The sequence below is a fragment of the Pyrgilauda ruficollis genome, unplaced genomic scaffold, assembly GCF_017590135.1.
Source record: "Pyrgilauda ruficollis isolate IOZ18807 unplaced genomic scaffold, ASM1759013v1 scaffold105, whole genome shotgun sequence".
NCBI lineage: Eukaryota > Metazoa > Chordata > Aves > Passeriformes > Passeridae > Pyrgilauda > Pyrgilauda ruficollis.
In genome coordinates, this window is record NW_024508656.1 from 75,192 (window position 1) to 95,203 (window position 20,012).

Consider the following 20,012-nt stretch of genomic DNA (forward strand, 5'->3'; position numbering starts at 1 on the left):
GAGCAATGTGTCTGCTGCTGCCCTGCTGCTCTCACCACCATTTTGGCTCTGTGGATGGGCAGCTAATTGGCAGCCCAGGAAGAAATGTGAGCTATTACTTTACCCCTGTGGCTTTTATTTTGATTTCAGGAGGTTGAAAACAGTCACACAGATCAGTTCTGTTGGTGGTTTCTTTTTGATCTGTTGCTCTTGAAATCCAGTCTGTCCTATCCATCATGTTAAAAGAGCAAAGGTAAAAGCCAAAATAAATATTTTCCTGTCTTCTCTTTCAGATAAAATTGAAGATGAATTAGAAATGACGACAGTGTGCCATAGACCCGAGGGACTGGAACAGCTTGAAGCACAAACCAATTTCACTAAAAGAGAACTTCAAGTTCTTTACAGAGGATTTAAAAATGTAAGAACAGTACTGCAATGAACAGAGTCTAATATGTATGTCCTCACCAGCCTCAACTGCTCAGCTCGATTTTGTATTATTCCCCTGCTAAGAATTAGTAGTTTTGTATAAGATCTCCCTTACCACAGCAAAATGAGCACAATCTGCCTCTCCATCTAATATTTATGACACTGCAATCTGCCTGAAACTGGGTTTGGATGAATATTCAGCACATAATGGTCTCATTAAATTTGTTCCCCAAATGTCAGCAAGCAGACTTCAATTTCCTCAGCTGTGCCAGTACTTGAAGATAACCTGAAAATGTTTTTATGGCTACTTATTTAAGCCTTGTTGTCATCTCCTCATGTTGAAATATAAGTGGTACTGTTCCCTTGTAATTAGATGCCCAGGATGGATATTTCATCCCTTCTCTAGCTGCAGAAATCTTGCTCTTGTAGTAGAGCACTTTAGGACTTTAAGGTCCTGCATAAGTAGGGAATAAGGCTGGAGTGGCAGGAGCCAAATAGAAATCAAAAGTTGAATGTCTGTTAAGACTGAGGAGACCAGAGAGAGGCTGCAGATTTCTGGGCAAGCAGGCAGCAGTGCCAGCTGGCGTGACTGGGTGTGCAGAGCAGCTCCGCGCCCAGCCTTGGGAGCCGCCGCTCCAGCCAGGCTCCCTGGGAGCCCAGAGTCTGCAGCTCCCAAGCCTTCGCCTGCCTCTGCTGCTGCCTCTCAGAGGCTCCTCACAGTCAGGAGAAATGGATGGGGAATGTTGAGGCTACATGGAGCAGATGCTTTATGGACCTTGAAGAATGAGTACTCATTACATGTTTGCCTGAGGGTCAGGATTTAGTCACCCAGGTGGTTTGTGCCAGCTGATGTTTTAATGATGATTAACACAAACACAGTTTGATCAGAATCAAACTGGCTCAATAAACACAGAATGGTTTTTATATTATCTTGCAGGACAGCTCCAGCATTTAGAAACCATTACAGCAAAATGCTAACATTTCTCAGTAAAAACTTGGGTAAAAACTTGTCAAAAGAAAGCTGAGCTACCTCAAATACAGGCAGTTCTGAGGAACCTGCAAGACTTTGAGAAGGGCCTTTCTTTTTGACAGATTTTTAAAATTTTTGATCAAATCACATTTGCAGTGTATATTTGACTTTTCCAAGGAGTCTGGTGGTTTCACCCTTTATTTCTCTGCTCACCTAAGTGGCCCAAAACACAGTTCAGCTTTCTGTATTTTTGTTGGTGCATGTGGCATATTTCTGCAGCCTTTGCTTTATGCAGGAGGTCATTTCATGTGTGAAGTTGCCTAACTGAACACTGATATCTCTTTATGCTTTTGCCAGCCAGCAGGAAATCACACGGCTTTTGAGACAGAGCTTGGCATGTTAACACCCTGATATGGCATGACTGCCTACGGAGTTATGTTAAACCCAGTTTTGCTAAGATCTCTGCAGTGATTTCTGTGTCGCTGTTGGGTAGGAATCCTGTGTGGGAGAGCTCTGCTCTGTGCTGGGGGGATTTGCAGCTGCAGGTGCAAACCAGTGAGGCAGACCTGGAACACTCTCAGCTTGCAGGACATTTACCCCGTGCCTTTTCCAATTCTACTAGCACTTTGCACTACAGAGGCATTACCTCCCAGGGCAATAGTGGCAGACAAGGGCATTTAACTTGTGACCTAAACCTAGGACATCATTGAAGGTCTTAGTATTAATTGGCAGTGATGGCAAGGTCTTGGTTTATATCTGAATATTAGGACAAAGCAGATTGTTTTATACAATATACACAAAGTTTTCTATGTGGGGTTTAAATTTACATGAAAGTGCAGCTTTAACACTGGTAGGCTGCAAATCCTGGTTTCAATGGGATGGGTAATTATGCATAGGGGGCAAACTGGCTCATCTGTTACTGTATTTGCTATTGTACCAAACAGTCTGTTCCTTGGAATGATGTTACAGTGCCATCTGGAGATTCAAAATCTCTGTGGGAATACAGTAATTTTCCCCCTGGCTTGTACTCACTGCTTGCTCTCAGTGATTATTGCACAGTCCTGTTTAATCACAAGGCAACACCTGGATAATCACAGAGCAATTTGCAGGAACTTGTGTAGGGGACAGAGGGATGGAGGTCCTGGCTGCAGGGATGATGTTCCACCAAAGGCAGCTCAGCGCAGCCTGGGCTGGCCTCTGGACTAGTGCTTGTCTGACCAGGGTCCTAATTCTCAGTACCTTTAAACCTGTTCTTTCTTTGTCTCTGAATTCTGTTGCCCCGCCTCCCTCCACATCGTCTCAGTCTTTACCCAGGGTGTCACTAGTCTGGTCTGGCAGTTTTGCCCCAGAGTGATAGAGGATGCCAATAAATTCATCTCCAAAGAAGCCGAGTATGCTAACCAGGCCTGCATTATTGCTGCCTGGCCAAATGTTCCCTCTCTTTGCCTTCAGCTTGCTTTTCCAGTTGTGAGAGGGTGCCCCCCTCCAGTATCTCTTAGTTCCAGGACCAACTGTACACATTTATCTATCAGTTGCCTCTGCCCGCAGGATTCTGCATTACGTGAATGGTCTCCTTTGCACCTCTCTGTTAGCTGTGGTAAGACTGGAGCCAGACTAGCATGAGGTGTTTGGTCCCATCTCTTTGGTTGGGATTCTAAAAAAAAGTATAGTAACAGGCAAACCCATCAGAGCCTTTGGTGGGTCTTGCCTTGGTACAACAAAAGAAAATGTGATATCTTCTGTCTACAAAACCACCAGAACTGTTTGAGCTAAACAGCAGTATTGGCACAGAAACAGAATGACCATGAATAGACATAGGCTGGAATGAGAAGAAAGTTTCTGCCCCCCAGAGGAGTAAAGTTTGGTGGCCAGTTATGGAATTGCAGGGAGGAGAGCAAGGAAGTGTTTTTATTATTAAAATTGATAAACTGATGTCTAATGAAGTGACAAACAATACAGAGATTTGAGTTTGATAATTCAGGATCTTCCACTTAGGTCATGTTTCATGGCTTGCATTCTTTGGAATAGACTACATGGATTTAAAAGAACTGGGAGTTTTGTGGGTTTTTTTGCTCAGTGGGGAGGTTTGTGCTGTTAGGGGAAATGCTTGTTAGCTGCAAGGAATAATTTCTTAATACTGAATCGGGAAACAGACACCCAAATGACTGGGGGGCTACTGGAGACATCCTTACTTTGCTTTAGTGTGAGTATTTTAGCAAATCTGTAACAAAGGGTAGTATGAGATGCAATTGTAAACAAAGCAGGATTTCAGAGGTTAAAGTGAGCAGTACAAGCAAGGGAGAAATGTTCTGATACTTTAATAATCCCCAAAACATCTCCAAAGTGGGAGAACATAGAGCAACAAACTGCGTGGAATGTGTGAGCGCTTAGAGACGCAAATCTGGATTGTGTGTTTGTCTGTGGTCGGCTAACTTAGTACCTCTAATTTAGCAAAACATGACCCTGAGTACTCATCCTCATGTTCTGGCCAGCTCAGCTGAGGAGGGTCTAAAAGGCAGGGCATGCTCAGCTCCCGGCTTTGCACATCTCTGAAAGCAATCAGTGAAGTTTATTTCTGATTCCAGCAGAGGAAAAATACAACTGCTGTTTTATTTTCCTTTTGGTTTTGTGGGTTGGTGTGTTTGGTTTTTACATGGATTCAGTTCCTTTGTGGTATAGTGATTTAAAAGAAGAGGGTGAGTTCAGATGCACAGCTTGTGCTGCCAGAGCTTGATAGTCAGCCCTGGGAAAATGAGGGGTTTGTTCTGTGCTTGATGACAATACAAAAAAATGTTCACTGTTCAGCATTTTAAAAGAATTATTAGGTTAAGGAAATGAGAAGGGTTAACCTAAAACCCTGCTATCAAAGAAAAGTCTTATAAATACTACAGTGAAGGACTGTGTTCTTCTTACTGACAAGGATTTTTTCTTGAATGAGTGAATCTTTATTAACTTCAGTGGAATTTAAATTGACACTAAGCTCACCTGCTCTGTTTCACAAGAGAGATTTCTTTTGAGTCAGCAGAATTAAGTAGTACTATAGCAGTAATGAGGCCTCTGGAGCATTATTTGGCTCTTATAAAACAAAAATTGTGATCAATTAACTGCAAATAAATTGGTAGTTGCATATGTGTCTGAAAGCAATCCAGTTATAGAGAGCTAAATGGGCTGATCAATGTCAGCACTGCCTCTCCCCAGCACTCCGAGAGCTGTGATGCAAACTTTCATTTGGCTTCCAGATGGAGCATCAGAAGCAATAAGGATCACTTAGAAATTCAGAAAATTAAGCAGGCCCAATGGCCCAACTGCCAGGGTAGCCCTTGCCCCTGTGAGAGATCACAGGCAGCAGCAGCAGCAGCCACATGCACATCTCTGGTGATAAACAGAGGGAAGGGACCTCAGGGACTCTGCAATTGTGGGAAACATAGAGAAAAAAATTATCAGTCCCTCAACTACAATCCATCTTTCAGCAGGTGAAGTTGTGGTTCTTAGAGAGTGTAACAGTTGTCTTATCACGAGGAGAGAAGGAAATAAATCTTGGTGTAGCACTGTGCTGGAAAGGATGGGCCAATTGTGCCAGGCTTGGTTTTAAAAAGAATGATAATTTGGTGAAATGCTTCGCTAGGGCCCTGTGCGATCTAGTAGCAACAGCACTTCAGTGACCAAGAAGAACACTGCTACCCAAGAATGGCTGTGGATATGGTTCTGGATCTGATCAATGATTGAAAGATATCATAAATAAATACCAGATGATTTATTTAATGTATGTTAGCTTACAAGCTTTAGAAAACATTAATGTTTAGGAAATATTTGGGAGAATCTCTTATGGTTAGCTTCTCTTTAATTATGTTCTTTTGATGATTTCTGTTTTACAGGTGAAAAAGTAACCACTTTTCTTGTGATAAGGAAACCAGGCAACAGATGTTTTATGAGGAGCTCTGGAACAGTTCGAGAATACTCATCTAACTAGAAACTTTGCAACCTACAAAATCACAAGTGGCACATAGAAAAGTTGTCAGATTGACTGTTTGCTGGCTCTGTCTAAACAGCAGTTCAGTACTATCAGGCAAGGTAGTAGGAGTCAGGTTCCAAGCATGGAAAGCTGGTGGTTCCTTGTGCAAAGGGTTATATTTTGCAAAGTTCCCGCCTGAAGCACCTGTGTTAAAGTGAGGCAGAGATCACAGCATGATGCAGAGAGGGATGCATGGAGTGAGTATAGTGCCAGGAAAAGGGGAACTTTCTTGATCCCGAGTCTGCCCTTCAGCTTAGGATAAGCATCAAGCCCGGCCATATGTGCCAGTTCTGAGAGTCTTGTGAAAGAGTCTTGTTAGCCTGCTCAGATAATCCATCCCCAGCACCTCCTACCAGCAGGGAGAGTGCTCTTGTTCCCTCCTCCCTCCCTGATGGGAGCTTGGGGAATTAAATGGCTGAGTGGGGTTAGTGCTGCAGCAGGACACAGACCCCAGGGTCTCTACTGATCAGTGGCTCAGAGTGTGGGAGGAAGCTGACTTTTCTGTGTCTGTAATTCTGTGCTCTGTGAAAAAGGCTGAGTGATGTCATTATTTTATTGGTTTGCTCTGGTTTAATTTTCAAAATTGGTTGATAGGCAAATTTGAGGAATAGTGCCATCAACTGGGAAGTATTTTCTCTAACCGAAAACATCACATGGTTAGGTAGCAGTGCCCAAGGCTCTGTAATGTGTGTTATAGCAGCACTGAGCTGGTGGAGGTGTGTTTATTATTGAGGTTTGTTTGTAAGGACTTACTAGTGTGCTATGGATTGTTCACCTGGTCTACTGCTGAGGATTAAAAAACAGCAATGAAACTGCTGAAAACACAGTTAGAAACGTTAATAATGGTGAGCCAGCTTTGTGAGATGCTTAGGATGAAACTGCACTCTGAATTACTTTAATTTCTCCAGCTGCACAGCCTGTGCATGCAGAGCACTGTGAGAACAGGAAGGTGATTTGTTTCATTGCTCTCTTCGGGCTTGTAGAGTTTTGCAAATGAACCTTTACAAACCTGTGTTTTTCTTGATTCTCTTTCTCTCTTTTTTTCCTTTTGTTTTCCAACAGGAATGTCCTAGTGGCGTTGTTAATGAAGAAACATTCAAACAGATCTATGCACAGTTTTTTCCTCATGGAGGTAAGTGGAGTGCTTTGTGTCTGTCAGGGTTATTGAAGCCCTAACATTGCCTACTGCCTGCTGGCTGCAAAACTGCTGCAGATCATCTGTGTGAGAAATGGGAATCAAGCTGAAGCTTTGAGGGATTTTAGACAGAAACACAAACATCAAGGTAATAACATTTTAGGCCCTTTAAACAGTTATTTCACATAGAAAAACCCCCATAAAGATTGCCCCCAATGTCAGCTCTTCCTTCCCCACGTCCAAAATAGAAACTGGGGGTTGATGCTTTGTTCTGTTCTTTCTGTTGGCAGAAAGTGGAATTGCTTCCCCTCAGTGTGTCTCTGCTTCCCTGCTGTTGAACTGCTGGGCATGTAGTGTCTAGCACAGGAGGGTCTGAGACTTCTTTTTGGCCTGAAAATCAATCAAAATCTCCTTAAAATTCTTAAAGCAGTTTCTAGTTGATAAGTAAACTCCTGGATACCTGAAATGATCATTTTTGGTGTTTATGTGACTAAGACAGGGCCATGTCATGAATGGGCATATTAAGGTATTGTATTAAATCTCTCAAATAGTACAGGTTCTTGCCTTTTAAAAACATCAAGAATCTATATATTCTAATTGGATATGTTTTGTAGGGATGCTCTTCTCAAATTGAATGAACTTAGTAATTTAAGTGGCTTTTTAGCAAAAGATTAAGTATTTGAGACTTTCCAAAATATCCCACTCTGTAGCAGCAGAACACAGTCTTTGGGGAACAATGGCTGACCTTTCTGCAAGGGTGTATGTGTGCATGTACATTTACTTTAAGAAGGTCATTAACAAGTGTTTTTTCAACTAAATGTCAAAATAAAACATATTATGCTTATGTTTTACAACCTGTGGGACCTCAAAGAGGTGCACCTATAAAAGGTTTGCATTAAATTTCAGTATGAATTTTATGATTTCCTGTTGTGATTTTCTAAACCCAGCAGTTTAAGATTCAAAAGGACAAAAACCTACCTCTGAGTGAGATTGCTCTCCAGCAGCCATGGGTCACACTCAAGTAACTGTAGCAAGACCTTTCTGAAGCTGGGCATTTCCTGGGGGGGGGAGTCTCTGCTGTGTCTCCCACAAAACAAAAAGGTAGAGAAAGGATGCTGCAGACTGCAGTCACTCCTCAGTGTTTTTGCTGTGTTTCCCACCATTTGAACCAGAGACACTCATGGTTGGTGGGGATTTCCTGCTCATTCTTTCAGGTAATGCTCCAAAATCCAACCAGTTTCTACTGTAATAAAAGCTTTTGCATGTCAAGGCTGTTTTAAGGGAGGGTGCCAGGATTTTGCAAGTGCCTGATTACATTTACTGGTTCATAGAATACCTGGCAATGCATCAGGGTTGAGTTGTATACAGAAGGAAAATAAGGTCATGACTTTAGAATCATCAGTGTATGAGGAGTCCCTGCCCTTTGTGCCTTTCAGATGCCAGCATGTATGCACATTACCTCTTCAATGCCTTCGACACTGCTCAGAATGGCTCCGTGAAGTTCGAGGTGATTGCTTTGCATCTTCCATCCATGCCACTTTCTCAATTTTGTGGTTTTAACCTTTTCTGTCCAGTCTTCATTGCAAAGTAGTAGGACTTGTTGGATTAAAGATTAGAGGTTTCAGTCTAAAGCCAGTCAGTGTATTCAAATCTAGTTCACTTTAGTTTATGCAGATGCAGTTCCATGTCAGTAAAGAAATATCTAGATTGTGCCTCGGGATCAGAGGGAGAAAGTGCAAAGGTTTATGCCGCAGAGAGGAGTGGCTGAGGAGAGTCCCCTGTGTAATGAGATGAGGGACACAGAGAACTTGCATCTTGTACCTTCTGCAGTCATCATGCATTGCATGATGTGTTGAACAAGCATCTCAGGTACTTGGAAACTAAATACAAACTTAACTAAAAGGCCTGTTGCAGTGGCTACAAACAACCCCTCTTCACGCTCAGCCCATAGCTGTAGGAGTGCAACAAAGGGATGTATTAAGTCATAGACTTCTGGAGGATGAACTTCATAGTTTTGAAGACTATAAAACTCCTATAGAACTACAAATCATAAGCAGTCTTGCCTTTGCTGTCAAATGTCCAAAACCTCTATTAATTTCCAGGTAAGACTGGGAAATGTATCCGTTCATTAAATGCAAAATTGGGATGTTTCCATATGTATCTGTGTGTCTCTGCGGCAACAGCTGCAGTGGGAGTTTTGCATGGGGCAGCTCCTCAGCAGCTCAGAAACCTAAACAGTCTGAGAACAGGAAAATGCTGTTAAAATAACAAACAAACAAAGAAACTCCAAACCTAGAAAGTGCTGAACTTTCATTCCTGGCAGATCTGTCTCTTAACTGGTTGTCAAACATGAGAATTTTGTCCCCTTTTTTTATCAACAAATTCAAATTCCTCAGAGGCTTGGCAAAAAGGAGCAGAGGTTTCTAAGCAGTGCTGAAATCCCCCACACAGAGCTCCTGGAGGTGACTAAAGCTATTAAATGAGTTATCAGGAATTTATTATCAGGAGCTGTATAGCTCTGTTAGCCTGAAACTCTGCCTGTGCTAAAAATTCCCTGTAGCTATGCTACTCTCAGTGCCTGAGCCACTGTGCAGTATAATTAATAAATCACAGTTATCAGAAGCAGTATGTTTACTGTAAGCAAAGAAAACCAATTAAAATTATGTGTCCCACACTGAGTAATTAGTGGTGGGAATAACGTCTGGTCAAGTCTGGCAGATTTTGCCAGAGAGCAAAATCTAGGGCTTCCTGTGTCAGAGGAGTTTACCTCTCAGATAGGATTTTCTCCCTTCTTTGCCAACACCTCGGTCAGGGGGTTAAAAAGCATCAGCTTCTACTTCCACCGGCACAATCCAGCTGTGTTTGATCAGGTGGTGGCAATCTGAGTGACAGGTCCTTGCAGCAGGGAGGAGAAAGGCTACTGGAGCATCTGGCAGTGCTCTTGAAGACCAGTCATCTCAGGGAATGCTTCAACCATTCAGTTCAGTCAGGGAGGGCACATTTTTGGAAAAGGGAGCCAAAAGAGTTTGATAAGCATATGCTCCATCCTAAAAAGATTAATCTTTTGACTGGCATTGTATAAAAAGGGTGACTTTAGGATGTTATGAGAATTCACACTTCTTTCACTGCCCCAAACCAGGATTTTGTGATGGCACTGTCCATTCTGCTACGGGGAACTGTTCACGAAAAGCTGAGGTGGACATTTAATCTGTATGACATAAATAAGGATGGCTATATAAACAAGGAGGTAAGGCTGTTCCTGACAAATATGGTTGATTTTGGAAGGGAGAGTTGATTGGGTTTTGTTGCAGAACACAATTAATTATACATGCAGCTAATTAAACGCTAATCAGAGTGGACTCATGCATTTGTCTGTGTGGAAGCAAAATGCATAGTGGTCTTATTGCATGATTTTCTAGACGTATTTTCCTATATTGTGGTACCTTTAATGAACTGTGTTATCCAGTAGCAAAATGCTGGCTACACCTCTGAGCCACATAAGCTTTGTGAAGGGGAGGGTGATGGTGTCAGTACTTTGTGACTGAGGCTCAAGGGCTTGCTTTCTGCACGGGGAGATACTGTGGGGGTCATCTGAAGCAGCACCACTACCAAATCCTGCATTGTCATCTGTTTTTGTCTTCTTATCTGGTGTTGCTTGTTCCCGTTAGGGGAAGCCTTGGCTTTGAGCATGGTGTCAAATATGTGCCAAATATGTGTCAAATATGTGTCAAATTGAATATGATCTTGAATCATATGAATATGTGTCACATATGTGACATTGAATATGTGAATAAATACACATATGTGTATTTATTGAATATGTGTCAAATACCACTTGGTCCACTCAAACCCATTGTGCATCTCTGGAGGATTTGCAGTTACTGCCACTGGTCATGGAGCTGAGGGGCAATTTGTTCAAGGTATGGGGAGGGAGCAGATTCCCAGTTCCAGCTGTGAGGGTCCCTGAGCCTAGAGGAGACCCTTGGGACAGGGTTGGTGCCACAGCACAGGGCTGAGCACAGCACTTGCTGCCAGCACCTGCTGTGTCAGAGCCAGGCCAGGGGAGGGGAGGGAGCACTGGGAGCATGTGGCACTGCGGGGGCAGAGGGAAGCAATTCTTTCTATAGGGTGTTTATATGCCTGGTACATCTGTCTCCATGCACATGCACAGGCATTCCAGGTGCTGGTTTTTCAAAGGAGAAGGAGGGTGAAGAATAGGGCAGTGCAAGACAGAAATGGGCCCTCATTTCTATTAATTTCCTTTCTGTGTTTGTGCTGGCGTGCTGCCATGGCAGGAAATGATGGATATCGTAAAGGCAATTTATGATATGATGGGAAAATACACGTATCCAGTGCTCAAGGAAGATGCACCAAGGCAGCATGTAGAAGTGTTTTTCCAGGTACCTGGGTTTTTATTGGTTTTTCTTAAGACTTGAACTAGGCACTGATAGACTTTCCTGTAAAGCTGAGTCTATACCTCGTTATATATTTCAAAATAAACCCTAGCAGCTACTCAGCCTACAACTGCAATGCCTACTGATTTCCTGGCTCCAAAGGTATCTCCCATGTCTCTTAGCCTGACCCTTTGCCTTGAGATGCACCACGTCCAGTAAGTCTGAAGCCTCTGCATGTGTTGCAGGCTTTCTGTGCTGCTTCTCTCAGTTGCCCTAAGGACTGACAGGAATGTGGGTGTGGGTCGGTCAGGCAGTGAATAAATAAACGATGGAATAAGGACAGAGGTTCTGGTGTGTGTCAAGAAAGCAGTTCGAGATGACCTCAAAAGTGCTCCAAATTCCAGAGTAAACAAGTCCTTAGCAGTTGGCCAATCCAGCACTGGCCACTGGCCACTTAGTCTGTGGGCTAAGCTTAAGTACCCAGCTTTATTCAGGTTGCATCAACTAAGATACTGTACTGTAACAATAGTGTTACCAATGTAAACTAATTTTTACATTCTTCTATTTTGCAGAAAATGGATAAAAACAAAGATGGAGTTGTAACTCTAGATGAGTTTATTGAATCGTGTCAAGAGGTAAGGACTAAGTTATAACTGCAAGGAAAGCTCTATCTCATGTCACATAATTTGCTTCCCTTTGGATAAACTCTGTTTGAAACAAGATGCTGCTCAGGATCCTGGGATTTCTTTGCTCTGTGGAAAAAAAAACTTAAACCAAAATAGCTTCACGACTCAGTTTGTGATGCCCTGTGAAGCCTGTGACTCAATAGTGAGGTAGGGTGAGGCAGAACATGGGAGATGATGACTTCATGTGCAGTGCTTTTATTTTCCTGAGTGGACTGCAGTCCCTGATTCTACAGACAAGCAGACAACTGTGTAGAAAGCTCTTAACTGTCTGAGGTTGTTTTGGGGTTTTGTTGGTTTGGTTTTGGGGTTTTTTTCTTCATTTTGAGAGTCTGCTGCTGTCTCTGTGTGCTGCCCCAGATGGAACTGCCCAGAGTCAAAGGTTTCTCAAATTCTTGCAATTACAGCATTGAGTTATAAAACCAGTTGATGTTTTCATGGTCAAACATTAAAAGAAAGTGCTGTCTTTGTAGCAATGACTTTCATTTTTCCTCTGTTTTGGAAGTAAGCCCTCTCTTGCAAATTCCATGTATGAGGTTGGCTGTGTTAAGATTTGTTGGTACTTTTAGCAGTGGCACAAAGAAGCATCTGCGTTAACATGCATTGGCCTAATGTCTGTTGTCTTAGACCTGGATTGTGTGCATATTCACTCTGAGATATCTCTAATATTTGGCCACTACAATAATAATGTAAAAGGTAACCTCTGCCTTTTGGAATGTTTATACTGGTGCACCGAATTGCATATTGGCCCTTCTGTGCATTTTATATTGCCTGGAAAATTCTTTCAGGTTCTGCAGCTGGAGAGCTCTTCTGTCCCTGAGCAAGGGGAAGGTGCTCACTGTGGAGGGCTGGGCTGGCTTCTGCTGCTTTGGGTGTCAAACCTGGCTCTGGCCACATCCAAGTCTTAGTCATGGACTTCAGGCAGCCAAATCCTTGTTTAGCAGATGCATAATAGAAAGCTAATGTTTTTCAGTTACTTTATCCTTGGTCCCGCCTGATTGTTTGGCTTATTTTTGGCACCCTCTTTATTTAATCATTTGTGTTGTGTATTATTCTGCATGTTCGTGACTTGCCTGTAGGTGTGTGTATGATCAGGTGGTCTCAGTATTGAAGCAGCTTTACTTTACCTATAACTGTTAGAGTTTTAATTCTCTGTCCCTGTTTGGGTTTGGTTCCTTCTGCTGCCATCCTGCCACCGGGAGCTGGGCAGGCTGATGCACTGTCAGCTGCTGTTTCCTGGCAGGCAGGAAAAAGCCCTGCAACACCAGGATTTATTCTTTTTATCTTTATGAAAAACAAACCAAAGTGCACAGCAGTGCTCACCTGTGCCATTGCAGCGGCTCTGCCTTGAGGACAGTGAAGCCCTGACCCTGGAGAGGTTGATTGGCTTCCAACTGCTACAGAGTGAGCAGTGACAGGGACGATGCAGCCTCACAAAACGACTGAGGAATGCAGTGCAATAGATCTCTTAAGCTGCTCAATGTGGAAAATTGTTTCCATGTTACAGGCAAACAGCTGTTCTAAACTGAATTCCTGGGGGAAAAAAAACACCACTATGTTTTTGAATACTAATCTGGTTCTTATCTCAAAGTGAAATTCCAATACTTCAGGAGAAATAATCCAGGATTTCCCTTGTGTCTGTCTGTAAATTTCTCATTTGGCTCTAGGAACCTCAGAGAGGCTGAGGTTGCACAGATTGCATGTGTTTTGGGTTTGAACTGGAATTTCTGGCAGGAAGTGCTCCCTCAAGGCAGTTTGCTTGTTGGTTCAAAACCTGCCATTCCATTTGGACTCGTGGAGCACATTTGCACACCCAGGGTCAGGGAGGGGTTCTGAGGGTTGAGCACAGGCACCAAGCCGGTGCCCTGCCCGGCACAGCCATGCTAGACATCAGGCTCAGGAGAAGACCCTGTGCTTGGTGTGCCTCAAACCAACCCAGGGCCAAAGCACAAGCCAGCTGCTGTGCTGGATCAGGCCTGGGCACTGAGCCCCAGTTCACAGAGGGGGAAAGCATTCCCAGAGCAGGCTGCTGCCTGCCAGAGCAGCTGCAGAGCTCTCTGGTGCTGAGGCAGAGTTATGAATTGTGCTTGTCCATGCTGGTTTCATGTGAGTATCTTCTTCTTGCTTTCAGGATGACAATATCATGCGATCCTTACAGCTCTTTGAGAATGTCATGTAACCAGACAAGCACTGGAGGAGTCTGAGACTTGTGTGTAACAAAGATCTTCTTTCTGGGTGAAAGATTTTACAACTGAGCCATGTCCAGTGTGTGAGGATTTTGTACGACATGTCCAACCAAATGGCAATTGAATGCAACTGATCCCACCATTTCTCGCCGGAAGATGCTGGTGGACTTTTGTTTCATTTTGGAAGCATGTGAATATTTTAATAAATCCCCACAAGAGAGAACTGCTGCTCGAAGTTCAATGAGTAATACAGAGCATTGTTTGCTAGGCACAAGTCCTGCTTTTAATCTAGCAAGCTTAATTCCCTATGATAGCACATGTTGATAGCTATTCAGACATCTATTGCAAGTGACATCTCAGTCCATACCTCTGTTTGGCACAATGTTCTGTGGATGCCTTTGCTGTTAATCTGCTTTGACAAAACCCCAATCTGCCAGGGCAGTCTGTGAAAAAATGAACAGTCAATGTACCTGGGACATCAAACAGACAGGCCATGTAGCCAGTTTCCCCATTGCTGCAGAGATCCTGTTTATCGTCTCACGTGCACTGGTGCCATTACACTGAGTTTAGTGGAGTTCTTCCTGAACATATTAACCAGGTGATCTTCATGCCAGGGCAAGTCAGAAAGGAGCAGAACGTGTTGCACATGTTAATAAAAGTACAGAACAAATCCTGTTCAGGAATGGTAAGTTTCCAAGAGACCAGGCAGGTGTGTAAGGGCTGGTACAGAAAGATGAACACCTGCTCTGGTCCCAGCTGCCTGCTGAGTCCCAGGGACACCAGGTGATCCTCCACAGTGCGTCTCAGCAGCACCACGGCCATGTGCTCTGGTCCTTTTGCTGTAGTTTGGCACACACTTCCTAGGTTCATCACTGGACATTACAGTCAGGTCTTACCCCCCTTATGGATTTATTTAAGCTTTCTTTTTTGACTTTGTGAAGAGCAAAGATACAGCTGTGTTTCAACATAGAGACCTTGGTACCCACAAAGTGCCCAGCACATTTGATTGGGGGTTCTTGAATTCTAATTAGCCTCAGAATCAGCTCCCAGGCCCCATATTTTTTTTTCCTACAAGGCTGTAGCATGCCTTGTATAAACCCCATTTCATTGTGAATGCCCAGTAGAGTATTGGTTTAGGGGTTTGGTTTTTTAATTAATAAAACAGAAAAGATCATGAATTTACATGTAGTGAATTTACACCAAGGTTAGATGATTTGTCAGCTGGGGAACGTCTGAGCCTTCTGTGAAGAAGCCTTTTAGGAAAGCTGACCCACCAGAGTGCCATTGCCATCTCCAGGCAGACAATGGCTGAGAAGCAAAGGAAAGAAGGGAACAGCCAACTCTCCCAGCTGCTCAAACCACGCAGATGGGACAGTCCCTGCCATAGTGCTGCATCATTCCCATCCAGTAAGGATCTATTTTTATTGTATCACATACTATATTACAGACAAACTGTTAGCACTGAAAATTTATTTTAAAAATTATGTAAGTGGAAGGTTTTTCTAATACAGAATATACAGAATGCCTCAGTTCTGTAGTCCTAATTTTATAAGAATTTCATCTATTGAATCATTCCTGATTACAGAAGCAGGTCTGATCAGTCCTAGAATAATGATAATGCCAATTCCCCAAGATGGGGTATTTTCCCCTTTTACTGTGCTCTTCCATACACTTCTGTGTAGTCTTAACTGTATTTCTCTAAGTTGTTCCCTTGCCATCAAAAGTGGTGTTCAAGTGAAGTTACATGTCTGCAGGAATGACACCTTACTCCATCTTGTTTATTGCCTTTCATACAAATATCATTAATGAATTCCTCCCAGCAGTGATCCAGCAGCTCCAGTGAGGGGCTGGGATTTGCAGGAGTGATGCTCTGCTGTGGGAGTACCTTTCCTCCAGTTGTTGGGTTATTTAGGCTTTATTTAACAGGCACTTTGTAAAGACATCAGCTGTAGCTGAAATAATACACAGTTTACACCATTCCTTCTTGAATATTCTTGCAATCACTTTAGCAAATGACAGAATTTAATATCATTACCAGGTTTTCCCTCCCATCAAAACTGCTTAATCTATTATTCTAAGCAGTTCACTTCATCAGTGGGAGAAGCAGTCAGGACAATGGAAATTAAGGATTTGAATCAGGCTAGCACAGTGCCTTTTTCCTCTAATAGTCTTGTTTCAAGGGTGCTTATGAAATGGCACATATAGACAGAAGTGTTTGGAATGTGCCCTTTTCAAAAGAAAATGTTATTAGTTGCATGATGCCATAGTCCCTGAAGCTAAATTAATTTCTGGAGTTTCCATGATGAATTTGGCCTCATCTGTGTTTCCTGGCCTGCTGGCAGCAGTTCTGTGGGGGCTGCCTTTGTCACCAGGGTTGTCACTGTTTTCTCTTGAGTGTGGCTCCAGCTCAGCAGCAAACAGCTGCTGTCACTGTCAGCGTGTGCTGTGTGCATTGCTGATCAGGGTACCAGTACTGACCCTGCACTTCTGCCATCTTTACTGCTCCACTGTGCCTGCTTTTCACTGCCAGAAACAATGAGGGTGCATAAGGTAGACAGGGACATGCTGACAGCCACGCTGAGTCTGCTCTTAGAGGATAACAAGCTTTGATTTGGATCCCACTGGAGTCAGTCCCCTGCCGTACACCCCTGATGTTCAGCCCTGGGTTGAGCTCTGTGCTTCACCTGAAGCCCACAGTAGCTGACACAGGAGGACTTCCAAAGTGTCACCCACAGTTGCATTTCCCCAAAGCTCAGATTGCAGAATCTACCTGTGGCAGAGTCCTTGCCATTGCAAACCAAATAATTTCTCTGTGTTTGTCCCTGATCCCACTGTTACAGCCAGAGGCTGGGATGCACCAGTGCATAGAAGGCCTCTGGGTTTTCCATCAGCAGCATCTGTCCATGGCAGGTGTGCTCCAGCTGCCAGGTGAGACATCAGTGACTGTGAGAGAGCCGTCTCTGCATGGAAATGGCTTTTGGTTTGTTTTTCATGTTTTCTGTAAATGTTACTCTACTGTAAACTTGCCAAGTCTCCGCTCGCTCATAAACGGGGCATGCAATATTTATGACAAACACTACTACAGATTTCTAAATAAAACACACTATGCTACTCCAGTCTCCCACCCTCATCAATCCTCCTGCCAGTAGACAGAAGGCAGTCAGATTCTCTGTCAGTGCTATCAACTGTGCACATTTCCTGCTAGTTATGAATGTTTAAATAATGTCTGAATCAGGACTCTGACTGTTTCACTAGTTACAAACATTAGTCTGCATCTTCATGCCAGCATTTTATAAAGAAAGCCTTTCTAACATGCATTTTAGCTAACAATCTGTTGACAAATAGGAATGTGATAAATGATAATGCAAAAAAAAGAAAAAAAAAAAGGAAAAAAAAAAAAAGGAAAAAAAAGTACCGTGCCTGTTCTGTGGCTGTTTGTTTTCCTGTTCCTCTGAATGCAATGCAATATTGTGAGTAACCATGAGCCAAGCTAAAAGCTTGAGACACAAATACCCTGAGGTTCAGGCATCATGGGCAGTGGCATTTCCTGACTGCAATATGTGAGGGGAGCAAACACCCTTGTGTCCATGGGTCGCCTCTGATGAGTAGCAGCAGTGTGTCAAACTTTTCTTCTTTATGGAAGTGCCATGAAAGACCTAAGGAAATGTGCAAATAATGTAAATTGTGATATCTAAAGCCATGTTAATGGATTAGCCATGTATAGCTTCACTGTTACAAATGCTATTCTCCAATGGCAATTTGTATTCAATTTTGTTGAATGATTTTAAAAATGTTTGTTTTAATAATAAAAACAAATACCTGTAGGAGGATGTCCTTTCTTAAACCCAGTATGTATTTTTTCTCAAGGGACACTATTAGGCTAAAAAAGAAACTTTTGCAATGAAACTTTTAAAAGTGGGACTCAAACATGTATCTGTGTGCGTGGGGGCTGTGAAACTGAACTGTGTCATGAGCTAACACTTACGTTCCAATTATTTATTTGCATCACTCATTCAGCGGTGCTCTTACATTTGATGTGGTGGCATATGCTGAACTGATAGTTTGGCCCTTGTGTAAAGTTCAGAAATGTCCTGCCTGCACTGCTGATAGTAACTTATGGTAGTGAAAACTGAAAGGTTACAGGCATGGCTCTTCTCTTCTGCAGTTCTGCTTAAGTATAAGCAGGAAAACACAATCATGTTGAAAAAAAAAAATGCAAACACTATATTATGTTATAGATAAGAAAAATAACCCAAAATGTCAGTGTCCCTTCAGCTTTGGTTTACTGTAAGCATCCATTCTGACACATTGAGGAATGCAGAAGTGATTTTGCCAGACTATATATATGTGTGTATATATATATATATATATATATATTTGCTAAACTCCATTTTATAGGGTATTATCTGTCCACCAGTACATCCCAGGAAAAAGAACATTCATCCATGCAGAAATGCAGAAATATGGAAATAAAGGTGTCTGTGTGAAACGTGGTCTTGGTGTCACTGCAGTGCCTGCCCAGCACTCGCTCCCGCAGGCACCTCCTGCTCCCAGAGACAGCAGGGCCCTCTGGACAACGCCAGACTGGAATTCTTGCTTCCTCTGCAAGAAGAAGATGTGCTAACTGCCTGTTCAAAACCTCTTACTCCCTGGGATGTGTCCCAGCTGCTGCCAGGCAAAGCAGTCTTGGGCTCAAAGCACGTGCGTAGGCTTTTTGTTCGCTTTTTGGCTGAGGTTTGTTTGAGTGGCTGGTGAAGCCTGAGTTACTGCTGCGAGATATTGGACAGCTCTGGTTTTATTCTGAGCCCATCACTACTGCAGTCTGAGCATCTCGTCCTGCTCCTTCAGGGGTCCAGGGCAGAGCACCTGATGGATGGAGGGGCAGTGGGGAGAGAGCAGCTCTGCACTGGCCAGGGACTGTCTTTCACTCTGGAGCACAGTGGGGGAGCCTCAGGTGAGTGCCACAACTCAGCATATGCAAAGATATTTTTGAATCCATTAATAGACTCTTTTTTTTACTGAGACATTAATTCTGTTACCTTTGCTTAACCATGCAGGTCCAGCAAACAGGAAAAGAAGGAGTTTGCTGGGAACACGTTGGCACATGAAGTCCTTTCATCACATCAAATCTGCACTGTGTGGGATCAGGCATGGGAGCTGCAGGAGCAGAAATTCTGTGTGATGGAGAGCTGGTGATGGACCCACCCCTGCTGCTTGGCCAGGAGAGACTGGTTCTCTATGAACAGGACCCCTGTCCCCATCACCCTTCAGGAGGTGGGAAATAATGAACTGATGATCTCCAGAGCTTCAGTGGATGTGGTTATTTCCAGATTGTTCTGTTAAAATTTCCCTTGTTGTCTTGCAGAAGAAAAGTCTCTCTTTCTCCATCTGTTCTTGTAGAGACTGGGAATTGCTGTAGGGCTGTGGCTGGAAGCCCCCACAGCCGGAAGGTGCCTCCTGAGCACCGGATGAGTTGTCACATTGCCTGGGACATTATTCTGGGGATCCACCTGCTGTCCTGTCCAGGTGCACAGCAGCCTGTGAGGAGCCTGGGGGCTGTGGGGTGATCCACACTCCTTGTTCAGGACAAGGGCTTCTGCAAGGGATGGACAGGGCTCCTGGTGGTGGGGAGAGGGGGATGTTTCCTTTAGAACCTGGGACACTTCCAAAGTTTCTTGTTAGGATTTGCACCCAGAGCCAGCAGCCATGAAATGGAGAAGGGGAACAGCACCAGTGCAGAGTTCCCCTCGCAGGAATCTGCTCTGCTCTGAAGTCTGGCTGCAGGAGATGGGCTGGATGGTCACTGCTCTCGCCCAGATAACAAAGCATGAGAATGAGCCTGAATGCTCCTCGCCGCTGTGACCTCCCTTCCCTGCAGCACAGCTTTTCCTGGGACATCCCCAAACCCAGCCCAGTTCCCTCTGCTTCGACTGATGCAGCACACCAGGGATACACTGTCCCAGCGTTTTGGAGTCTGTGTTTGCTCTTTACATTGCAGAGAGCCAAGGAGTGAATACACTGATGTTGTGAGGGATGCAGGGGAAGGGCCCAATGCTAGTAATGTCCAGTCATCTTGTTGTTAAAATGTCTGTGAAATGTTAGTGCTGATCCAGCATTTTCCAGAAGAATAATAAGTTATTGAAAAAAGTTGATTTTTAACAAAAAAATAAAATCTAATATTGATTTTACAATCCCAGGGTTAAATTGAATTTGTTGACATTTTCACA

General features: G+C 43.5%; 1 protein-coding gene across 2 annotated transcripts in view; it reads left to right on the forward strand.

The window, feature by feature from the left end:
• LOC121355219 (Kv channel-interacting protein 1) overlaps positions 1–14,004 on the forward strand; it is a 56,139-nt gene extending 42,135 nt beyond the window's left edge. For both annotated transcript variants that reach the window (XM_041470476.1, XM_041470470.1), the window contains 7 exons: positions 273–397; positions 6,450–6,519; positions 7,959–8,029; positions 9,662–9,769; positions 10,818–10,922; positions 11,489–11,551; positions 13,731–14,004. In XM_041470476.1, the coding sequence (XP_041326410.1) occupies positions 296–397; positions 6,450–6,519; positions 7,959–8,029; positions 9,662–9,769; positions 10,818–10,922; positions 11,489–11,551; positions 13,731–13,778 (567 nt within the window). In that variant the 5' untranslated portion in view covers positions 273–295 and the 3' untranslated portion in view covers positions 13,779–14,004. The remainder of the gene's footprint in view (positions 1–272; positions 398–6,449; positions 6,520–7,958; positions 8,030–9,661; positions 9,770–10,817; positions 10,923–11,488; positions 11,552–13,730) is intronic.
• The last annotated feature ends 6,008 nt before the right edge of the window (positions 14,005–20,012 follow it).